The sequence below is a fragment of the Larimichthys crocea genome, chromosome XI (assembly GCF_000972845.2).
Source record: "Larimichthys crocea isolate SSNF chromosome XI, L_crocea_2.0, whole genome shotgun sequence".
NCBI lineage: Eukaryota > Metazoa > Chordata > Actinopteri > Sciaenidae > Larimichthys > Larimichthys crocea.
The window spans coordinates 8629444-8651838 of record NC_040021.1 but is presented as its reverse complement, the minus strand read 5'-3'; the positions used below and the strand labels follow the sequence as shown (position 1 = coordinate 8651838).

Below are 22395 nucleotides of genomic sequence, written 5' to 3'. Positions count from 1 at the left end.
CTTTGACTGCTGTTTCTGTTTATCAGTGTTTAGAATAAGTTCACATTTTTACAGACACTAAGTTTCCCTTGAAACATTACTTTTTTTTTTTTGCATTGCTTTGACACTCTTGTTTTGTTATTTCACATTGGTTCAAAATACTCACTTATGGTCTCTAGAAGTAGTCATCCTGTGGTGAATCCTCCTTTGGTTGTTGGTGCTAATCCTGGCATGGGGAGACATTTCCCCAGTGTTGTTGACTTCAGGTTCTTCCTGAAGCTTTGAACTCCTTGTGGTTGTTGAGTCTTTTCTTCTTCACTTTGTGGTCTTCCTCTGCTGTTCTGGCGTGGCATTTAAGTAGTGCCACAGAAACTCGGCCATACTATTCCAGTTTAACCTTCTAGGTTTATCATTGATGTCCATTTTTTCTACATGAAACCTGGCAGACCTCATTTGTTAAGATTATTTTCATGAACATAATTTTGTCCAACCATCTGACCAACTTTATTTAGAGTTCAGGTTGTCTTTGGACCTGTACCCTCTCTGTAAAAAGGCACAGGTAAATGTGTACTTTTACCTCTATTAACCTCATAGAGTCTTGCCAGTAAAATAAATGTAAAGAAGTGAATGCAAAGCTTTCCAAAGAAGACAATGTTGGTGATGCACAGTCCAAATTTTCACCTTGACTTATAGAGCTTAAAGAAACAGGAAACTGCCACTAGATGGCAGCTCCAAGCCATGTATGATCCCAGACTCTCGCTGTTTTACTCTCTGCATCATGACTACTGCAACATTTTTCTTACTTTTCACAGTGGCCTAATTTATTTGCATTTTTTTTTATTTGTTCTCTGTTTTGCTCATCGGTGATGAGCAGTCTATGATAGGATGTTTGTATGTATTTATATTTATACATGCACACACACACACACACACACATATATATAAGGGTCAGAGCCAGAGCGTATTGACATAAAAAAAAACATAACATCTAAATAATTATCGGTCGTTTATTTCCGCTGCTTGCTGCTCTGACACTGAAGTTTCCAGTATACGAGAGGCACTTGAAAGCAGCACTCATCAGCGGCTCTGTCGCCATGGTAACGGTTAACCAAACCAAACGCAGACCTGCTGTTTGCTCATTTATCTTCACCACGACATAATCTGACACAATAATCCACAGATATGGAGGAACACGATGAGGATCCAGGAGAGGCGTCTGTCACCTCTGTGCTGTCCGAAAATCAGGAGGCAGAGAGCGGGTAAATAAGTCAGAATGTAGCTGGTAAAATAGGTTCCTGTGTTGTTGTGTTGGTGTATAGACTACAACAGCTGCTTTTATAATCATATTTATAATGATAATAATAATAATCATTGTGTTAAAATGAGTCCTTTATAACACTGATCTGGATATGACCCTTTGCCTTTAATATAAATTTGGTAGTATTCAATCTGCAACTAATCTTACACACTGGACCTTTAAAAATACTCTATTACAAGTAAAAGTCCTGCATTCAAAATGTACTCAGCCCAGTCTGGCTGAGGTGAAGCTGATTTCATCATACTTTTTTGACAGTTTAATCTATAATGAATCATATTTTATTACCTGATTATAGCCTACACTTTATATGTACCATTTCATTCTGGGAAGTAGCTGTAGTGTTTGAAATAGTGGAGTAAAAAAAAGTACAATATTACACCTGCTGATATGTGTGTGTGTGTTTTTTAATGATACAATAGGATACGATAAGATAGACAAGGTTGAAAAGAAATTACTCATAAATAATAAATATATTTAAAAAGTCATGAAGTCATGCAGGAAGTAAGAGGAGTTCACCTTTCCAAACGTCCTCCACTTCCTCTATGGAGTCTATAGGTCAGTCCAGGACAGAGCTGAACCTCTTGACATGACACAGTGTCATTTTTATTGTGCTTGTTTTAGTTTTTGTCTGAATACAACTAAACATACTGTATATTACACCTTTAGGGTCTCCACACAGGAGGTTAAGGAAGACCCCGAAAAGGAGGTCAGTGAGGAGATCAAGGAGGAGAAGGACAAGGAAAGTGAAAAGGTTTGTTTAGTTTACAAACTCCTCTATGTCCATTTCTGATCTCAGTTTATTAATCAATGTATTACCACTGTTTTCTAAGGACGAGCAATCATTTTATCTGTAATTAGTCATCTTAAGTATTCATTCATTCATAATCCTTTATTTGACATTAAAAGAAGGGCGATATCATCCCTGCCTCACACTGCAGCTTGTAACCTTTCATGTGGGAGAGTATTAAAAATATCTTTATAGTTCATTGTAGTTTTATAGTTTTGATCCAGTCTTGTAAAATAATGAAACTTTAGAGTGAGTAGAAGGAGTTTTTAAAGGAGCTTACAATGTGATGCAGGGAGATGTAAGTCCTGCACGAATTTACATTTTAAACAATCACATGCAGGTTATAAGTATGATAATAATTTTACATCTCCAAGTTTACCATAAGTCATTTTTTAACCCTTTAAAACTGTGTAGTTATTTACGCGACACTCGATACTGTTGCTTTAATAATATCATGAAATAAACATAAACTTTTGTTTGAGTGTAATTTTCTGATTTGTACTTTATTAGTAGTGGCACATAATGAATAAAAACTGTCCTCTTTTATGTTAGCTGATCGTTCCTCAGAGGCTGATCAACCTTCAGAGAGATTTGAGCGCGTTAGTGACAAACATCCAAACTGCAGCTGATGCCAAAGAGTCGACGCGAAGGACAGAGTTGGAGGAAACTCGCAGACTTAGGTAATAGTGTACTTCATCTGGGATTTTTACTTGCTACATCCCGCACACTGTCCTTCCCCTTTTGTCCTTCTTTCTTTCTGTCTGCCATCAAGTTTTTTTCTTCCTGGTCCAGATTGGAGTGGCTAGAGAATGATGCAAGATCCAGCAAGGAAAAATTTGAGGAGATCAGCAAAGGCTGGTCGATAGATAATCAGAAGCTGATCGCTCAGGAGCTGCAGGAGGTCCTGAACAACCAGCAGAAGTTATGTTCCGCTCTCGTAGAAGACAAGAAAAAACTCATAAATGACTTGCAACAGGTAATGTAGTCACCAACTAAAGCCAAACGTATGAGTGCCACTGCCGTTGTCTCCCAAAGACCTCATCCATTCATTTGATCACTCGTCTGAAAAGGAGCTGAAGGTTGCAGATGATCGTTATGTGAAGGACTTGAGGAAGCTGGCAGAGGAGCTGGACCTGATGATAGAGAGGATGGAGGGCCAGATCAATACCCTGACAAAGGCTTACAGGGAGGAGGTGGTCCAGATGAAGGTAGGTAGAGATCCCCCTCATCATCAGGTCAAAATTCAAACTTATCTAACACTTATCCCACTGCGGGATTAACATTTGTGGCTGTGGATGTATTATTGTAGTATTGGATGGATTACCATGAGATCTGGTGTATCAGGGTGAATTGTAATAAATTTTTCCAAATACCACTTATGACCAAACACCTTCATCCTCATCATCCTCATCCTAATTAACAAATGTTGTCATGCCAACACGCTGATCTAAGATGGTGTAAACCTGCTAATCATCAGCAGCCTTAACATAGTCATTGTGCCGTCATTGTCATTCTTACTAATGGTTGCACTTGTGTTGTTGGTAGAGAGTTCATCAGCAGGAGACTGAACTGATGTTCACAAAAGACATGACCAAATGGGAACAATCCAGGAAGGAACTTTTGGACAAAGAGGTCAGGACACGCAACCACACCTCCAGTCTTCTTTTATCTTGACTCACGTCTTTTACCTTACATCTATCAACTCTGTATGTAATGATATCGGATCTATTTCTAGCTGGAGAATGTGATGGAGTGGAAGAAGAAGGTGGAGGAGTATGAAGAGAAAATTCACAATCTGAGTTTGGAGACTGCCAACAAGTGCAGCAGCATCGACATGGAACTGAATGCACGGTTTCAGGTTTGCACAAAAGATCGAGATGCACCCCACTAGCTTTTGTGCTGTGAAGTCTGTTCAATAAAACCGGTGGTGTTAAATTAAATTGGAATGACAGAGAACAGCCCCAGAATCCAGCAATATAGCAGATAGTGGTGGTGATTGTTTTGCGTTACGAGACGTATTCTTGCCTCTGCAGGATGCGGAGAAAAAAGGTCAACACACAAAAGCCACCAACCTGATCACGCAGCTAAAAAGAAGTAAGACTGACCATGAGGCAAACATTCACAAAATGAAAATGACCATGATGCAGAGCAGGTTCACCAGGTAATACAGGTTGTCTCATGATCTCTCTCTCTCTCACACACACAGTTATATTTAATAAATTCTCTGTTTCTCTGGTTGGCTTTGTGTTTCAGTGTTAGGAAACGTTTAAAGAAACAAATGGAGATGCTTGCCAGTAAGAATGAACAGTTGAAAAAGAGGGATCAGGATATGACTGAGGAGTACAAACACAACATCCAGCAGTTTGAGCGCTTAAAAAAGAAAACTAAGTAAGTCACAATCAAAGTAACAATGACATACTGTATGATGGCTTATGTCTTATACCTGAATCTTACTCTTTTTTCCACTTCATGCAGGCACATTGTTGCCGCCGAGGCTAGAAAATTTGAGGAGATGTGGCTAATGACTGAAGCGGAGTTGAAGCAACTAGTGGAGAGGGCTTTGCTCATTGACTCGCTGATCTATAAGGAAAACTTTGGTTTAGCCTGGGAGCGACCTCATATGGCGTTCATGGAGATCTCGGGTCCCATCCAGACTCAGAAACAGCAGGCCGTCTCCCAGTCGTTTCAAACCGGGCAGGCTTTACAGAGGAAGGTGGACGCTTCAGTCGGGCCTGACACCAAGAGCACGGACGTGGAAATGTACAAGGACGGGACGGAGGTGCAGAGTGAGAGTGGATCAGAGGTGGAGGAGGGGGAGTTGTCGATGGAGACACTGAAGAAAGTGAAAGAGCTGCTGTGTGATGAGTCGGTGAGAAACGTGTTAAAGATTGATGGTTATTGCAGTAGGAGTTCGTTAAGTAGAGGTCAGTCACAAATATAGATCCAGCTACATGTGTCTACATATTTAGAGTGGTATCAATCTTCTCATCTAACTCTCAGGGAAAAAAATCTAATTAGTATATTTCCTAAAATGTAATGTGTTTGTGTTTCTACACTGAATCTTGTTGTTTTGGGGTTACGTGCAGTTTTCTACATGGTTAATAAATGCTAAAATGATGATAAGTTATTGAGTATTAGTCAGCAAAGCACAAAGGAATATGAAACTATGTGACAAACATCTTTAACCAAAGGTTTCCCTTCTTCCCGGCGCAGGGCTTCCTAATGGAGGACAAACTCTGGAAGCTGCTGGCTCCCCTGGAGAAGGACGAACAGACCATTGTGAAGCTGTGCTCTCTCCTTTGTGTGAGTCCATGTACTGTTATGCATCAGTGTATTGTTGGACTGTGTGCAGCAAATCCTAAACAACCAGACATGTCGTTTTCTTCTTCCAGTCTCTTGGTTTTGAAAGGGACGATATGCCCAGATTGGCTCATTTCTTAATAAAGTACAAACATCAGCAGGCTGAGGTGAGGAGAAGCGCAGTGATGATGATTGTAATCAGATTACTACTATTTTGGCGTCTTCTAAGAGTTCTCTGTCTGTCTGCAGGATGTCTCTGTTGAGTCGGGTGACTTCAGTGACAAGGCAGAGGAAGAGGAGACAAACTGTACACCCCATCAGACCTCTGAGCTCCTTGATCCTAACCATGTTTTGCCCGCTCTAAACAGCTTCATCGAGCAGCTCAGGTCCAGGTAAGAACACATTTACTGAAATAACCAACGCTGATTCAAACCACTTAAAAGCAGTGGAATAGTTTTGAAATGATGTGATATAATAGTTAAAGTAATCTCTCTCTGATGTTGATTTGTTGCTGCTTCTTTCTTAGGAAGAGCCCAGCTCTCCAACACGCCAGTTTTCAGCCAGTAGAAGTCCGAGATTCTTCAAAGGATGAAGAATACTGGGAGAGCATGGGCAACGTAATCTCTGAGGACAAAATGAAACTGTGGGACGATGCAGAGAACTCCATGAAGGATTACCTGTGAGTAACAAACCACACACACAATGCAAACATCCTTCTGTACTCAAATGAGTTTTTAAAAACATTTTTCTTCTTCTGTGTTTACAGTGAAGTCCTGACAGAGATCGCTGTGCTCGTCCCGGAGACTCAGAGTCTGGAGCAGCAGAACGCAGAGCTGAGGATGCTGCTGCAGCAGTCGCTCACCTCGAGTGTAAGAGTGTGTTTGTGATGTCGCTCCAGATATTCACACTCGTGAAGCACTTTCCTGACAATAGTATAGAAAGAATTATCTCAGTAAAGGTTCTGTAAAGTAATGTGCACATTATTGTAGTGCATTGTAGTTTAAATTAGTTAAATCTTGAAACTTAATTTCAAGTAAAAATGCAAAATGTTCTGATTCCAACTTCTTAAATATGAAGATTTTCTGCTTTTCTTTGTCACTCTCCAGTGATAAACTGAGATGTCATGTCATTTTCACTATTTTCTGAAATTTTATGAACCAAATAATTAATCAATTAATGGAAAAAACAGAGAAATAAATGTGCTTCTTCTCTAACATAATCCATCTTTGTTTCTCTGATAGGTCGACAAAGAGCTGCAGGTGCCCTAATCTATATAAACTCAGCAGAGCTGGGACAATACATGCAAGTGGATTTTCTTTGTATTCACTGTAAAATAAAACCTCTATAAAGTCATGCTGTGGTTGTGTTTTTATTTTTTACAGTCAGAACAATTAACTGTAACAACAGTAAGACATACAACTGCCCTGTGGGATACACAATAGCACAGACACACACACACACACACACACACACACACACACACACACAGTGTTTTCATCCAGCAGGGTTGAGGAGCTTGTGGCTAATCTCAGAGGGCAGAGAAAAGAAGAGCAGAGCCAGGAAGAGCATCACCAGCACAGCAGCCAGCAGCACGGCACAATGCAGCTTGTAGTGCCTCCAGGCCAGGATACACACCGTCCTCACCGGGCTCAGCAGCCAAGACATGCTGGCACAGGGACGACTGCACACAGAGATTCAGAGGTAAAACAACAGTTACCTGTTGTTGTTTTTGTTTTTTTACATGCAAACAGTGCTGAAGAAGAACTTCAAGAAAACAACTTGTGTTGCTTCAACTTACTCACAAACTGAGAGGAGTAGTGGGTTAAACCTGCAACTGATCTTTTGGCTCTTCTCTGCTATGTTCAGATACTAGTTGCTCACTTTGGTGCTGTGGATGTAACCTATAGTGTGAGTTTTGTAGAGTTTGTCAACTAGCCTGCACAGAAAATGATGCTTTGAAAACGAACAGAGCCGAACAACCCAAATAATGAGCTGAAAAATGCTTTAAAACTGCAGTAGAAGTGAAAGAAACAGAAGATTTGTGGATTTATCACTACAAATGATTCATCGTTGATATAAAAAATATTGATCACAGCCACTTTAACAATCCCAAACATGTTGTCCATTGAATTCAGTTTATTTCAAATTGCCAAAACAGACAGAAAATGAATACTGCACACATTTCAACTGATATATAAACACAAGTTCATCGTAAAAACAGGCAAATTTAGTGCAAACAGTAACTCTGTAAATCGGTGAAACACGTAATCACAAACAAAGACTGCAACACAGATGAGGTAAAGCGCAGGCAAATTAGTTAACGGAGTAACGGACACTGCAAACGACGCCATCTGACACGGAGCTGGAGGCTCACACTCCTCTTTTATCACTCAAGTGCACTTTAATCATATTCCCAAATTATCAGTGTAACGTTCGAGATGACAGGGTTGGTGATTTGGTTTGTGTCAAGCTGGAAAGACAGTCATGCCAACATACATGACCTCTGTGGTCGGTTATCACAATGATGCATGCATATTGACATATAGGTCTACATTTTGGTACAAAGTAGCTCAAACCTCAAAGAATTTTGTTGTTTTTTCAATCAGACTTAGTCAAAAGATATTCACAAATAATCTGTTTGTCTCTCCTGTGAAGTGTGTACATATTGAAGCATATCAATAAAAATTATTTGCAAATCCCGTTTGACTCAAATCTGGCTCAATCGCTTTGATCCAAGGGATTAAACATTTAGTGTCGCAGTTAAACGAAACCCTGTAGGACTCTTTTTTTTCTTTTTTTCTTAATATTTAATTCATTTTGAAGTCATCTTGTTCTGTGTCTCGTGAATTTCATTATGAAAATAAACATCTTTATTTTTTGTTTCTTCAGTATTATTCTTGAAGTGTGCAAAGACCGCAAGAGCTTTAATAGTTTAAAAAAGAAAAAGAGGCAACACTTTGCTTTAACCTCCCTGTAAACATTTATAAGCAGTATATAAACATCTTAATGCAGTTATAAGCAGATATAAATGTTTATTAATATGTTTGCCAACAACTATAACTCCTCCTGTGGACACTCAGACGCTGGTGGAGGTTTAAACAGATCATGAATGAAAGTAAAACACAGGTGTAACAATATAAAATATTATAATTGTTGACAAATTCTGCACATAAATATCTGCACACGACGACATTGGAGTAAACAATTTATTCATATTCATATAGTGCTTATGAAGGCTAATTAAGGTAAGAAAAGTGTTACCAAAAACGTTGTTCATTTCTTCCGTATTTACGTAAATCAACAGCAGACGTAGCAGTAATGGGAGATCTCATGGCATCGCTTGAACTGAACGTCTACGCAATCATCTGACCACGAACAAAAACTTTGATATAAGCTGTATCAACAGATGAATAAATGTTCTTTTTTCACGTGATGTCGCTTTGAAAAGAAAAGAAGAGTGTGACAAATGATTGCGTTTTAGTCACTTCAAGGATGGAGTGTAGATATTGAGCGTTAGATTTGTTAGGCTTGCTGCAGATTTGATAGAAGAGTAAACAGTTTTTCTCATGACTTTTTTGGGGTAGGGCGTGTCTGCCTCTCTCCTCAGAGCTAAGGTGGAAGGTGGCAAGCTGTTTTAGGACAATCAGATCCTCCCTCCGCCTCCCTTCCTATAGGTGAGACTGAGGGAGACTCCTTGTCTCCTCCATTCACTCATCCAACCATCGATCCATCTATCCATCTATTTATCTGGCTGGCCACCCCCCTCCCTTTCCTTTCCATCAGCCTCTCAGGCTCCCAGCAGCTTCTTGACAAGGTAGCCCGGCATGCTGTAGAGGAAGAGGCCCAGCATGATGAGCAGCAGCAGGGCCAGCACGATCTTGATGATCAGCCACTTGTAGCGGTTGCACACCAGGTAGCGGATGGCTTTCAGCGGGCTCAGGAACCACAGGAAGGTGGTGTCTGGGCGACTGGAGAGAGGGGAGGATGGAGGTTTTAGAAGGAGGATGGTGGAGTGAATGTAGTGAGGAAGGCATGCAGGCGGATGGAGGAGCGGGTTAATGAGGGGTGAGTGATGGTGGGTGGAGAAAAGGGGGAGAGAGATGAAACATGGGAGGAGCAAAAGAGAGAGAGAAAGCTGGCATTAGTGGTTAGTGCGCTGCATTTCTGAGATTTATTGTTGCTCATAACCCACATTTCTATAAATATAATACTTCAAAAGATCACACAGCAGACTGAAAGCTTCACAATAAAAACATATGAGCAATGACATGCTGATAACAATGAACAATGAATGGATGATTGACCAACAGATCCAAACGCTGATGTTTGTCCAGAGCCAAAGTTTGTCTCTGATGACATCCTCTGAGGAGACTGATCTTTATGACTGACATTAAGTGTATTTTAGTTTCATTTAGTTTCAGCATCAATACACACGTGTTCCTTAAGGCATGTTAACTCTAACACAGAACTGAAGAGGTAAACTCCTTTACCGCATTAATAGACTCATTGCAGGACTCCACCTCTTTGTAAATGTGATTAATGTCTCATACAGTTCCCACATTTTTTTTGAAGCCACATGTTATATGTTGGTGTTTCAGGTTTCAACCATCTCATTGTGAGACATTTAATAGCAGCTCCCAAAAGTATTTGTAACTAACAGATTTTTGGCCCTCACAGCTTTCAGGAACTGAACCAAGGAGGACCACCTCCGAGTCTCTGGAGATATTTCTTGGTGGGACGCTCTCAGGGCGTCAAATGCATCCTTCCAGAAACTACTCAACTTCAGAAAATACGTTTTTAAAAGAGACTTGTTTATTAATTTTTTTATTGTGACGATGTTCGACCCATGTAATAATCCCTTCACAAGATAGAAAATACAAAAATGAGCAAATGTTCCCATTTTGGTTTTAATCATATTTAGGATAAGATATGGACATTAAAACAATTTTATTTTATTTTTTCCATAATTTAGAGACCAAATTATATAATCTATATAATTTTCACCTAAAGTTGAGCAGCTCTGCATTTAGAAAATCTAGAATCTATATTAAACTATATTGTTTTGTCTGATATCTGGATGAAGATCTGTTGTGATTCAACCTCAGCACTAACAAACACTGACAGCAGCCCTGTACAGATGTGTTTCCTGCCAAAAAAAAGTATTTTTTTGTGACTTAGTTTGGTATTTTTTAGTTGTTGTTCATGTCACATCAGCTTTATTGTAATTATAAAACTTTTAATGATACAAACATGGCAGCTAAAGTCTGTCATTGAGTGTAATTATTCAATATTTAATGAATATTGTGCTCTGGGTGCCTCAGCCTTAAAAAATGTCGCTGCGTGTTTTCATATGAAACAGTTGGTCACTTTTAAGATGTGTAATGGCACTTTGGTGGCAGAAGACAGTGACACTGATCTCTAGCTAAGGAAAAACAGAGGAGAGACAGAAGAGGAGAAGGAGACAGAGTACAAAGACACCGAGTTTGGCGGGACAGGACAGGAGAATCCAGGAAGCAAAGGGGGTTAAATAGAGAAGCAGAGACAGCGAGGAGGGGGGCGGAGGCTACCGGCATGTCAGGCCCCCAGTATCTTCTTGACCAGGTAGCCAGGGATTGAGTAGAGGAAGAGGCCCAGCATGAGCAGCAGCAGTATCAGCCCCAGGACCTTGAGGATCAGCCAGCGGTAGTTGTGCCAGATGAAGTAACGAATTGACTTCAGAGGGCCCAGAAACCACATAAGACTGGTGTCCGGGCGACTTTGTGGAAGGAGGTAGAGAGGGAAGAAAGGAAGGAATGCATATGGAGCCAAAAACAGGGAGAAAGGGTCAGGAGAAAAAGGGAGGTCACACACACAAAGGAGGGAAGGGACCAGGGGAAGGGGGGAGACAGAGGGAGACAGTTGAAGAGATGGTGGTAGGAGAAACGAGCGCGAAAGTATAACAGTGGCTTTTTGACAGCACAAGAAGCAGAGGTAAGATCAAATCATGTTTATTAAATAATAAATCTTTGCTGGTGATCTGTAATATCTGAGCTGCTGCTTTTTGCACTGTGAGAATGAGGAACATTAAGGGACAGTCATGTCTGCACCTCATGCTTTTTTTCTCCACACAACCATCGTAAAACTTTACTCGTGAAACAAACAAATGTGTGTGTTTGTGAGAGTTTGATTCTATGAATATTGTGAATAATAAATAAATAATATCTTACTTTGGTTTCTCCAGTGGATCAGGCTCATTTCGTCCAAGTCCTACAGGACTTTTCTCCGCCTCTTCTGCCGTCACCAGATGAAGCTCGGCTTCTACTTTACCCTGAAAAAATAACAAAAGTTTAACAACATATCAAAGTTAATATTAATGAATCAGCCAGACGTCTTCTATGTAAACTACACAAAAAAAGTAAAGAAATTTGTGTTTGGGGCTGTTGTGGCTGTGTATGGTTCTTCCTGTGTGTTAAATAAATAAATTGTTGAATAAAATTGCCACCATTTCTTGTTTCTTCCAATCCACCAAACAAAAGAGTCAACAGCAAAGAAAAGCTGTTTGGCAGAGGATTTGGCAAAGATATAACCCACATACTCATCTCTGCTGCCTTACAAATGTGGCACCATTTAAAAGTGAAATAATCAGGCTTTCCAATGGTGTAAGATTTATTGTCAAGAAGCATTGTTACAACAAATAAATAACCTACCAAACACAAACTTTCTTACTTTTTGATTTCCAAACTGCAGCCGTGACCTTCCTCTTGCTGTTAAGCTCAGTGTTTCATGACTGACTTACCGTGAGCTCCATCTCATCGTTCTCATCGCGGGCTACAAACGGCCACCAGCCCTTGACCCTCTTTTGTTTGAAGATGGAGATGGTGGGCAGCTCCTGCTCATTTCGGATCATGTCAATGGAACACTGCTTGGCCGTCTTTGCTCCACGAGGAAACCGGTTCAGGTCCAACTCAATCGCACCTACGAGTAGTGATAGAACAGACATTAAGGAAGGTCATACTTTGTCTTTTTTTGTGGTAAATAAGATGTAGACACAAGAAAAGAGACAGGTTCTCACCCAGGAAATCATCAGCAGAGAAGTGGTCAGCGTCCCAGACCTGCAGCGTGAGGCGAGGAGGGATCTTATATTCAGTCTCATCCCAGGAGAACATGGACTCTTTCTTTGAGATGACGATCTTCTCCTCAGCCATGAGATAATCGAAGGGGTAGACAAAGCGCCAGTTAAAGTTGCCCTCACCGGTCAGAGAGTGATAGTGCACATCCGTGTCCTGCTTGTCCTCCTGCTGCCCTTTCAGCCACCTGTGTGGAAAGGATCATCAAGATCAGAATTAGGATGAATTTAGGATTACAGTGTGGTGAGGTGCGTGGATTTAGTGATTTGATTTCGTCAGTCATGCACTTCTAAGGTGTTACGTAGGAAAATTGGAATTCCCTGTCAGTTATTGGATATTAATTTGGTTGATTTAAACATAAGAGCATAGGACATGTTAAATGTACCAGGTTGCTAACAAGAGAGATGATGCTAATAGGTCAAAAATCAAAACATATAATGTGTCTCTCCAAAACCAAATCAGATTAATATACATGTGTGTCAGAAGACTTCAAAAATGTTGTTGTTGATACATAAAAATCTGATTTGATGTTGGAGCTTCACACTATTTTCCAAAGCCATGCATACACAGAGCCTGCAGTAATGCAATTAGTGAAAATTATCCTTAAAAAACTTTAAATCTTTAATGTCTGAGCGCAGATAGCAGGCGATCAAAGCCTTTGAGGCTAGTCTGTGCCGGCTGGAGCTCTTTCAGTAACAGCTGAGTGAGTCTGGCTTTATTAATGAGGAGGAGCAGAAGGGAAGCTGCACTCTCAGTTCTCAAAACGCAACATTAAAAACACGAAGCTGACAGCGAGGGATGGCCAGCCTAAAACGTCTTAGTAAATACTGAAAAACTGTGAGGGAATGTGCTTTGATTTGGTAACTGAGGTGCACTGGTCTAAATAAGGCTGGGATTAAAGTGAGGAAGCATCTGGATGTCAATAAAACATGCCTGATCTCATGTGACCCAACAACTGAATCAAAATCACTGTGTCAGAACATCGGATCCATCTGAAACAACCCCCATCCTCCTCTCTTTACTGTCAGCAGGTGGTCAGGTCATCTAAAATACTTTAATAATCCTCAAAGTATTTAGGGTTGTTTGATGATGGCACCGCGTTCGTTACAGTACAGTCCTGAGGTGACACATCCACGGGTGACACCGAGTCAGCTGAGGGAAAAGCGAGTTTGGTTAAGAGATGCAGGAGTGAGGAGGCTCCACAAAACATTAATCACTGCGAACGGGAATAAAATACCCAAAGGACCTTTTTCATCGTAGACATTTTACATGTAGTGGCAAGAAAAGCACAGGTACAATTAAAAACATGAACAGTGGCTGTGTTTACGTGTCAGTCACAGGGAGCTGGCATTACTGTGCAGACACTTAATAGAACGAGACAATATTTATGTTATTAGTTACATCTGTGCTTTACTACAGGCGTGGTCACATGATACCTCTGTCCTGTGGACATTTGTCTTCCACTTCCACTCTTCACTAATTTTGGAGGGTTGAGTGTGAGACAATGTCATTGGACATGAGGCAAATTTAAGTGTACCTTATAATAAATCAAAATGTCTGCCATGAAGAAGGTCCAAGTATTGTGCAGGGACCAGGCAGCAACATGACAATGTTAAAAACATCGGAGCTCTGTTGTATTGCCGTGCATATTATTTGCTTATATACATGCAAAGGGCTCCAAATATCTTGAAATGTAGTCAAGTAATTTTCAGTGTAATTTGCAAAACAGGACCAAACCACAAAATATTTAGAGCATAAAATCTGCTGCAAAACAGGACCAAACCACAAAATATTTAGAGCATAAAATCTGCTTTTGTTTGCTCTTGACATTGGAAAAAACTGTTTGACAAAAAAAAGAAAAAGACACATGAAAGGTAGTAGCCTGGCAAAATATAATTTAAATAAAATAACATACAATAAAATAAAATGGTGGTTTGACAAAATTAAAAAATATATAAAAATACTGACAATAAAATAGTAATCTGACAAAGTATTTTTGTCTCTTTGCACTGACATAACACCATGAGATGAACTTTTTTTAAAATCAAAGCTGACTACAATCTCATCACCATGTCCATATCTAGTAACTGTTCTGGAGCTTTTGATCGCATCACATGATCTTCATTTCATTTCAGTTTAGTTCACATTAAAACAGCATAAAAATTCAAAACAAAAGCACAATACTTCAATAATAATAATAATAATAACCTGTTTCCAAGGTCATGAACAAACTTCCAGTTGTTTCCTGAAATAGTTTAGAGTTTCGGATTGTTTTGGCATATAAATGATTATAATTGTAGTCATCAAATTGTTTTTGTGGTTTGATCCTGACATTTTTCATTTGGCCGTAGTTTTTCGTGGTTTGATCCTGACATTTTTCATTTGGCCGTAGTTTTTCAGCGTGCTGAAATGGGGAGTTTACGTGCTGGATGAAGACACAGGAAGGGGAGAAAGAAATGTGATCAGGGCTTCAGGGAGGAGGAGGGCAGGTATTTGTACGAGCCATGCGATGGAATCGTGTGTTTACCCCCTGACATAGATGTCAGACATCTTCTCTCCTGTCATGAAAGCATCGTCCTCTAGAATTACGTCATCAGTGTTCCAAATAACAACACGAAGCTCAAAGCTAGACACCAGCAGAGCATTGACCAGAGGAGAGAGAGAGGACGACAGACAGACAGACAGGAGACACACCACAAACACAAAGACAGACACGACACGAATACGCACACAGAAAAAAATGGAAACAAAACAAAACAAAATGGTTAACTGCAAAAAAAAAAAAAATCCACACACAGCTCACACCCACGGGACGAGGCTTGGTCACCGCGTCCCTCTGTACCTACCCCCTGACAAATATGTCACTGGACTTTTCCCCAGTGAAGTAATCATCGTCCTCCAGTATTACTTCGTCTGTATTCCAAATAATCACCCTGAGCTCATATCTGGTAAGGGGAGGAGGAAGGAACACATACACACACATATCGTTGGCCTTATATTTGACAGTAGATAGAGAGCTAACTAGTCAAACACACTCACCATTATATAACCCTGGGATAAAACTACATATTCTGTTGAAGAAAACTTTAGAATAGAAGATTTAGACACTTTCAAATACAATTAACACAGATTTTTCCCCAGAAAATTTGGATTTTGGATTTTGATTTACAGTTTTCTATAATCAGAAAACATCATATTTGTAGTGATATTTGTCTCTTTGCTCCAGCCTGCGCCTACCTCTTTGGTTTCCGTGGTGATATATCAATCGCAGGTCCAGGAGCAGGCATGTCCATAGGGAACATGTCCACCCACATCTCAATACGGCCCTTTGAACACACACGAGACACAGTTTAACTCATTTCAAACAGTCTCATGACTGCAGACACAGCGTGGCTCTTTCCTACCTGTTCGATGCCGGGTTTGTCGGGGTTCAGCAGGGGTCTGGTCTCCACATGTTCAGGTATGAGCTTGCAGCCAACCCTCGGGATCTCCTCCCAGTGGTTCAGCACTGTCAGAGCCAAATGCTCCTCAGTCTGCTTCTTTAGACCTGAGACATCGATACAAGAAGATAAAGAATGTAAGGGAGAGTAAAATCTAACTTAACTGATTTATTTTAAGAGATTTATAACATAATGAAAACAAATTTATTTCAGAAGACCATCTGAAGTCCAAAAGTCTTCTCAAAGTGCAGTTATAGTCTGTTCTGCTCCACCTTGATTACAACATTCAGTTTGGTCTCATGGGAAATCTGCTTGATCATAAATAAAATGCAGCCACACCATTTTCATCCTCGATCTCTGTGGCTCCCAGGAAGATTCGATTCGCCACCTTGACTTTGCCTCCCGGCCCATAATGAGGTCCATCGATTTTGCCGTCCTTGCAGAGCTTCGCCAGGATCTGACTGGGCTTCAGAGGGTCCCGCCAAATATTGTATCCATGTCTGACATCAACAGATAACAAACAGGTAAGTCTTTGAGTATGTGCGTCATTCAGAAAGTAAATGTTGTCACTTTAAGGACAATATTTGGTCTTTTGACTGTAACATTTCTATTATTAATACTCTCCTGTCCTGGTCAAATGGCAAAGTGCAGTAAATTTCAAACAATACTTGAGACAATGTTGGGTTTTAAACCAATAACTAAAATATGTAAAGGATAAAAAGTTGCTCACACAGAGTAGGAGGATGAAATGCCGCAGGTCGCTCTGTATTTGCTGTAGAAACGATTCTCCAAGTCGATCTTTGTTTCTCCGATCAGGTCATCGGTGCCGACCAAGTCCCAGTCGTACACAGACACGGTTAGCATGGACTCCATGGGGAACGTGGCCTCGATGTCAAAAGATCTGAGCACAGACGAGTGGAGGTAAAACAGAATAGATGTTGCATAAAGTTTGATTATTGATTAATGATTTCAGTAGCTTTCTCTGAACGTACTTGCCAAATACAGGATTGAGCTGTTTGGAGATGTAGTTCTCTTTGTCCTTGACCTCTGACCTGCCGAGCTTGATGACTACGTATGGGTCAGCCTTCCCATTGATATCAGCAGGATGAAGATCTGTAGCCTGAGGTAGAGGAAAACAGAAGAGAGGTTTATTTGTTTCTGTTTATTCTAACTGCAGTATGTAATATATTTAATATTTAATTGGTCACTCACCCGGACCACATAGACTCGGACGAGGACGTTGATTGGATCATTATGTGGAATGCTCTGGAACATTCCCATGTTCGGATCGAATCCTGCCTCCCTCGTGATCTCCTCAGACAGAGGTAGCTTGTACATACATAAGGATCCCTGGGTCACAGAAAAACAACAACAGGTTAATAAACAAGTGTATTTTTACTGTACAGCTATCAGCTAGCGTGGGTTGGCATGCACTTGTGTTTTCCCACCTTGAATCTGCCGACAATCCTGTCGTCATCCAGAGCGTGTTCGTCGTCATCCCCGGCCTTTCCTCTGTACAAGTTGAAAGTGTGAAGCCAGTCTTCAAAGTCACCATACTCACTCTCCAGCTCCTTGTTGTACACCTGCACATGTCAACAAACACGTCAAGTGTCACGTTACTGCGTGCTGCTTCATTTTTGTCTGAGTGTGAACGACATACTCACCAACAGCTCGTCCACTTTTGCTTTGACCGGCCTTTTCTCTGAGCCGTCTGTGGCCTGACCCTTCTTCTTTTCCTTGGAGCTCTTCTTCTCTTTGCTCCTTTCCTTTGTCTTGGAGCCTTTCATAAGAAGGTCATCTGATTTGATATCTGATTGGAGGGGTGAGTGGAAGTGGACATGGACAAAGTAGGGTTGGATTCATGAAGAGGGGTGACAGGGCTGCACGCAGCACTACTACACGTCATTCAACATGAAAGCTGACAGGTCTGTTTTATCAGGGGAGAAAGATTCCCTGAAATCATGTTGTAAACTAGAAAGGCACTCGAAGAACCTGAGAAGACGAACCAAAAGCACCAAAATGTTGAATTAAGAGTAACTCAAGTAACTTAAGTTACTCTTTAAGAAGGAAAATGTTGACGGTAATTTCTGGAAACATGTTTAAAAGTGTTATGTAGCATGTTGTCAATATAACATCATTTTGAGATTCTCAGCAGTCAACATACTGCCGAAGTTTATCGTGACAACAGAGACCACTGGGGTTCATGGGAAATGTAGTTTAAACAACATGATGCTGAACTTATTCTTATGCTACATGTAACACCTTATGTGTGCATGTCAGTGCAGATGTAGGTGAATTCAGTGAGTGAGTCAGCCAACTTTCATGTGTACAGCAGAGCTGGGAGGTCATGCTGATGTAGGAACTGGTCATGAATGTGATGTTTTGACTCATAGATGCATGATGATGATGATGATGATGATGATGCAAGCATGAGGAGGAAGGAGACAAAGATGTGCTGTGCTACGACTCACACGACACAAGTTACAGTCTGAAATTACTTATTCACTCCTTCATTTACAACAAACACTCACGGTAAATAGTGATTTCAGACATTTATGAATCATTTTAGATCATTTTGAATTTTCACTGTCTGCTGTCTGTAAAATTTGACACATTGCATTGTGGGATTGTTTACAGGAAGGATGCCATGCACAAAATCTGTAAGACGTACTGATTCTCAGCAGGTTTTTAATATTTGTGTTAGTGCCACATGCGTACTAAATATTATTTTTGGGCCTGCTGTTGATGGACACAATTCTCCCACAATGCAATGCACAAAGTGGAGAAATGGAGGAACGGCAGGGTGGTGGTGAAACAGCTCCAAACAAACTGGAAAAGTATTCAATCTTAATTTTCTTTAATTTGCATATTTTCCTATCAGAGCGTATGTTGATATTTATGCATACTAACTTATCTAACATAAAAGAAATCACAGCAGCAGACGTTGAGGTTACGCTGGCTGGCTGATTTAGTGGAGTTTATAATACCTGCTGATTCTGCAGCTATCTCCAGGTCCTCTCTCTCCTCCGCCTCAGCCTGAGCTGCCTCCTGAGCTCTGAGAGTCTGAAAAACCAGGCAGGAAAAATGTTATAGGAAGTGTGAGGGCAACAACGACATACATAGATGTAAATAGACTGGACAAACCTCCTTCAGTGTCTCTATTGAAGCAAAATATTTGGACCACCAGTCCAGCACTCTCTCATCTGTCTCGTCCTCTTCCTCCGCGCCTCCCTTCTTTTTCTTCTTCTTCTTCTTTTTCTCTTTGTCACTCTCCTCCTCAGTCTGTTCAAAGACACTCTAGTGATTCTCAGTAGCTCCGTTTTTAGTCACAACGAAGCACCAGTTACTTAATTGCAGAACAATTACTTACCATGTCAACTTTTACAACAGCGTCAGATGTCTATGATAGAGGGCGCCACATAAAACAACACAAGGATTAATACACACACTGGATGTTGCAGGTAGAAGCGGCACATGTACAGAAACAGGTAAAAAGGACTGGACATAAAGCAGTGCTACTATTCCCACTGTTTACATATAAACAGACATTATACAGTAGAAATTAACTCGACACTGCATGAAGGCAAAGAAAAGCTTACAGCGTCCAGCTTGACGACTGTGTCCATCTTTCTGACCGAAGGCTCCATGTCCATGTTGACGATGATCTCACCTGCGGGGCGAGAGAGGGTGCGGGAGGAAAGGCTGGGTGAGGAGCAAGGATGCGAGCCGCCATTGGTAAGGACCATGTAGCCATTCATTAGCTTAGCTGGAGCGAGGCCAAGGTGGGCAGAGGCAGCAGGTGGCAGGAGAGGACAGGACAGTCAAGGACATGCGAGAGAGGGAAAAAAAGACAAACAGATGGAGAGATGATGCAGACAGGAAAAGAGGTCAGGGCAAAAAGCAAACAGAGGATTCAGCAAAGTTAATAAAGAATGAATATTCATTCTTTAGCCACCAGAGAGATGGATCAGAAGTATTTAAAATATAATTCTTAAAGTTTGTTTTAACCTTCCTTGATGTACAGAAACCTCCCAAGAGCCCCGACCAGCTGGCATTTTGGAAAAGGTCAAAACAAAGTCTAAAAATAATTTGCAAACATTGTTTCACCCATGTTTGTTTGTTGAGGATCTGCAGGTTTATTTTAAGAAGTAAAGGAAAGAGAATCGACAAAGAAGTGAACACAAACATGACCTGGACATGTTTTGAATGAGTTTTGTATTTTAATATCTGAAGATTATAAAATCTACTATTATAAATGAACTATTGTAATAAACAATAAACATTAATAATATTGTGACTATAGGTATTACACCATCTTCTAATGATCAAGTATTGTACAACTCTTTAACTCTTTACTCTTTATAAAAGTAGAGCTGCTTTTTCTAAATTTCTGAAAATGCCAACAGAAAACACAGGCGTCTCAAAACGAACACAAGAAATGTCACAGTTAATAGCTCTCTCATGAACTACTGAGTGTGTGTTTGTTTCCAGAGGGAAAAGGGGGCACTAATGTTGTGAAAAATATTAATCTCCAACTCATGGACTAACATATCATAACTCATCATCAGGCTCGATAGACACACACACAGTTAACTGGTTCCTTGCTGATAATAATATTAATGCAGTCACCTGCAGTGGCCCAGTTATTGGAGTTCTTGTCCGGGGTGGTGTAGATGAAACGTCTCAGGCTAGTGACAGCATGAGACCCAACCAAGATGTAACGGCCGAACGCCCGGCAGTCCACCACACGGATGTTGAGAGGAGGGTGGAGAAGCTCGTTCTCTGGAAGGTCCTGAGGACAAATTAAGACATAGAGGTGAAGCGAGATGAAGAGAGAAGTTCACAGCCTATGTATTATTCTGGTTACAAAGCGTGAACTGTAATATCTATGATCCACTTTTAAAAGGTCTAGCTGCACTTACCACCTCAAACCATTTAACCAGGGTGCTGAAGTTGGGGTTTTTCTTGTAGTTCTGGATGAGGACTGACTGCACACCTCTACCTGCACACTCTATGTCTACACGGGGCCGATCCACCTGAGCCAGGTTAATCCTCTTTATGTCCCTCAAGCCCCAGAACAAAACCTGCACCAGAGGAAAAAAAACAGTATTAGGGGATCTCAAGAGTTAAAAAAAAAGAGCTGATGGTTAAAACCTCACCTCAATGCGGTAACGACTGAGAACAGGTCGGATGCCCAACGGCACAGGCAGAATTGGACCACGCTCAGAGTCTGTTGGGCCTTCAAGGGGAGGGAGATCAGCCCTCCCTCCTTGACCGATCTAATTAGGGAAGAAAGAGGGAAAAAACCTGAGACTAGCAGTATAAACACCGTACCAGATTCATTTCCTACATTTTAAATATTTCTATTAGCTCTTTCTTTGTTTAGTGTGAAGAGAAGTCAGAGGTTAATGTAATGTCGGAAGAGATAAAATGTTTTTTGCACAATCAAAGAAGAAGACAAAATAGGATGAAGGGAGAAAGAGTGAAAGAAAAGAGCACCTTAATTTGAGGAACAGCAAAGTTATGGACGGCGATCAGAGCTCGCCTAATCGCCTCCTCATCGAAGGGTATCTGTAGGCAGCAGGAGGAGGCGCAGGGAGGAGAAACAGGCAGAAAAATAGATATTTCACCAGAGAAAGGAGTAAAGATGAATATGTATGCAGATGGAAAGGGAGGGTGGTGACATGGTGCAGAGGAAACAAGAAAGAATATAAGTAGGAAAGGACAGGAAAGGAAGATTATTAAAAAAAACATGTAAAATGAGTCTGAGATGATGCAGGAAAGAGGAAAGCTGACTGTGCAAACAGGAAACAACAAGAGATTAGATTTACATAGAGAGACAGCTACAGAAAGCTTGTCAGAGAGAAAGAAAAACTCTGTTTTGATGTTTTGTGCATGCTTCACATAATTAAAATTACCACAGGAGAACGATTCTTCTGGTTCTTTGTATGATAACAACCTTTACTATAACCGTGCAGCAGCGACATGCAATCTGTCAAGAAGGAGACCCTGTGGGTTTGCATGTGTGTCTGCAGGGCTGCATGCACATGTTAAAGTTCATTTGTATGTTCTTGCATATGTTACCTGCAGCAGCTCAAAGGCAGCCAGCAGTTCTCCGGCTGTGCAGTTCCCCCTGTAAATCTGGTAGTACTCAAGCTGTGGTGGGAACCTCGGGGGGCCGTAGTGCTCGTCGCACATCTTGATGGTGGGCTTTGCAAACGTCCGACCTATGAACTCTGCCTTTCCCTGAACACAACATTGTGACAGCGGGCAGTCGAGACAGTCAGGGGACAAGGGACAGGAGTTAGACGCGGAGGTGGGAGGTGCAGTTTCCATGGTGGCCACTTGGTGTCAGTATTGAAGACGAAGGTTACAAAAAGGTGGAATCTTAGCAAAGACAAAGACCCTAGCTAATGATTACAGTGTATTAGAACAAAAACAGGTGAACTCATATTTAGATATCTC

The 22395-nt window shown here is 40.9% G+C and overlaps 2 protein-coding genes across 8 annotated transcripts in view; one reads left to right on the top strand and one right to left on the bottom strand.

Moving 5' to 3' along the window:
* Nucleotides 1-1044: 1044 nt before the first annotated feature.
* On the top strand, nt 1045-6302 carry drc1 (dynein regulatory complex subunit 1 homolog (Chlamydomonas)). The gene is made up of 15 exons (XM_027284340.1): nt 1045-1238; nt 1964-2048; nt 2637-2764; nt 2877-3060; nt 3155-3292; nt 3630-3716; nt 3820-3942; nt 4118-4245; nt 4338-4472; nt 4560-4953; nt 5298-5387; nt 5477-5551; nt 5634-5776; nt 5911-6063; nt 6151-6302. Exons 1-15 carry the CDS (start codon nt 1162-1164, stop codon nt 6269-6271), a joined length of 2061 nt encoding a protein of 686 aa, XP_027140141.1. The 5' UTR covers nt 1045-1161; the 3' UTR covers nt 6272-6302.
* A 438-nt stretch (nt 6303-6740) lies between these two features.
* Nucleotides 6741-22395, bottom strand: part of otofa (otoferlin a) — a 76102-nt gene continuing 60447 nt past the window's right edge. For 2 of the 7 annotated variants that reach the window (XM_019271164.2, XM_027284450.1), the window contains 22 exons: nt 22015-22176; nt 21430-21501; nt 21090-21209; nt 20853-21014; nt 20560-20722; nt 19530-19696; nt 19301-19330; nt 19075-19212; nt 18918-18993; nt 17595-17740; nt 17379-17513; nt 17143-17280; nt 16923-17050; nt 16661-16831; nt 16270-16430; nt 15895-16037; nt 15728-15816; nt 15337-15435; nt 12436-12677; nt 12160-12338; nt 11591-11691; nt 6741-9352 (listed from right to left, as the gene is read on the bottom strand). In XM_019271164.2, the coding sequence (XP_019126709.2) occupies nt 9172-9352; nt 11591-11691; nt 12160-12338; nt 12436-12677; nt 15337-15435; nt 15728-15816; nt 15895-16037; nt 16270-16430; nt 16661-16831; nt 16923-17050; nt 17143-17280; nt 17379-17513; nt 17595-17740; nt 18918-18993; nt 19075-19212; nt 19301-19330; nt 19530-19696; nt 20560-20722; nt 20853-21014; nt 21090-21209; nt 21430-21501; nt 22015-22176 (3003 nt within the window). In that variant the 3' untranslated portion in view covers nt 6741-9171. The remainder of the gene's footprint in view (nt 9353-11590; nt 11692-12159; nt 12339-12435; nt 12678-15336; nt 15436-15727; nt 15817-15894; nt 16038-16269; nt 16431-16660; nt 16832-16922; nt 17051-17142; nt 17281-17378; nt 17514-17594; nt 17741-18917; nt 18994-19074; nt 19213-19300; nt 19331-19529; nt 19697-20559; nt 20723-20852; nt 21015-21089; nt 21210-21429; nt 21502-22014; nt 22177-22395) is intronic. The other 5 variants (XM_027284448.1, XM_027284449.1, XM_027284446.1 and 2 more) reach the window with 3 other exon arrangements.

What these genes read in the sequence shown, in the direction of transcription:
- drc1 (XM_027284340.1), top strand. Translation starts at nt 1,162, where the DNA reads ATGGAGGAACACGATGAGGATCCAGGAGAGGCGTCTGTCACCTCTGTG. An exon ending in AACTGAATGCACGGTTTCAG is followed by an intron (nt 3,943 to 4,117) that starts GTTTGCACAAAA and finishes TTGCCTCTGCAG; the next exon opens with GATGCGGAGAAAAAAGGTCA. An exon ending in AACTCCATGAAGGATTACCT is followed by an intron (nt 6,064 to 6,150) that starts GTGAGTAACAAA and finishes CTGTGTTTACAG; the next exon opens with TGAAGTCCTGACAGAGATCG.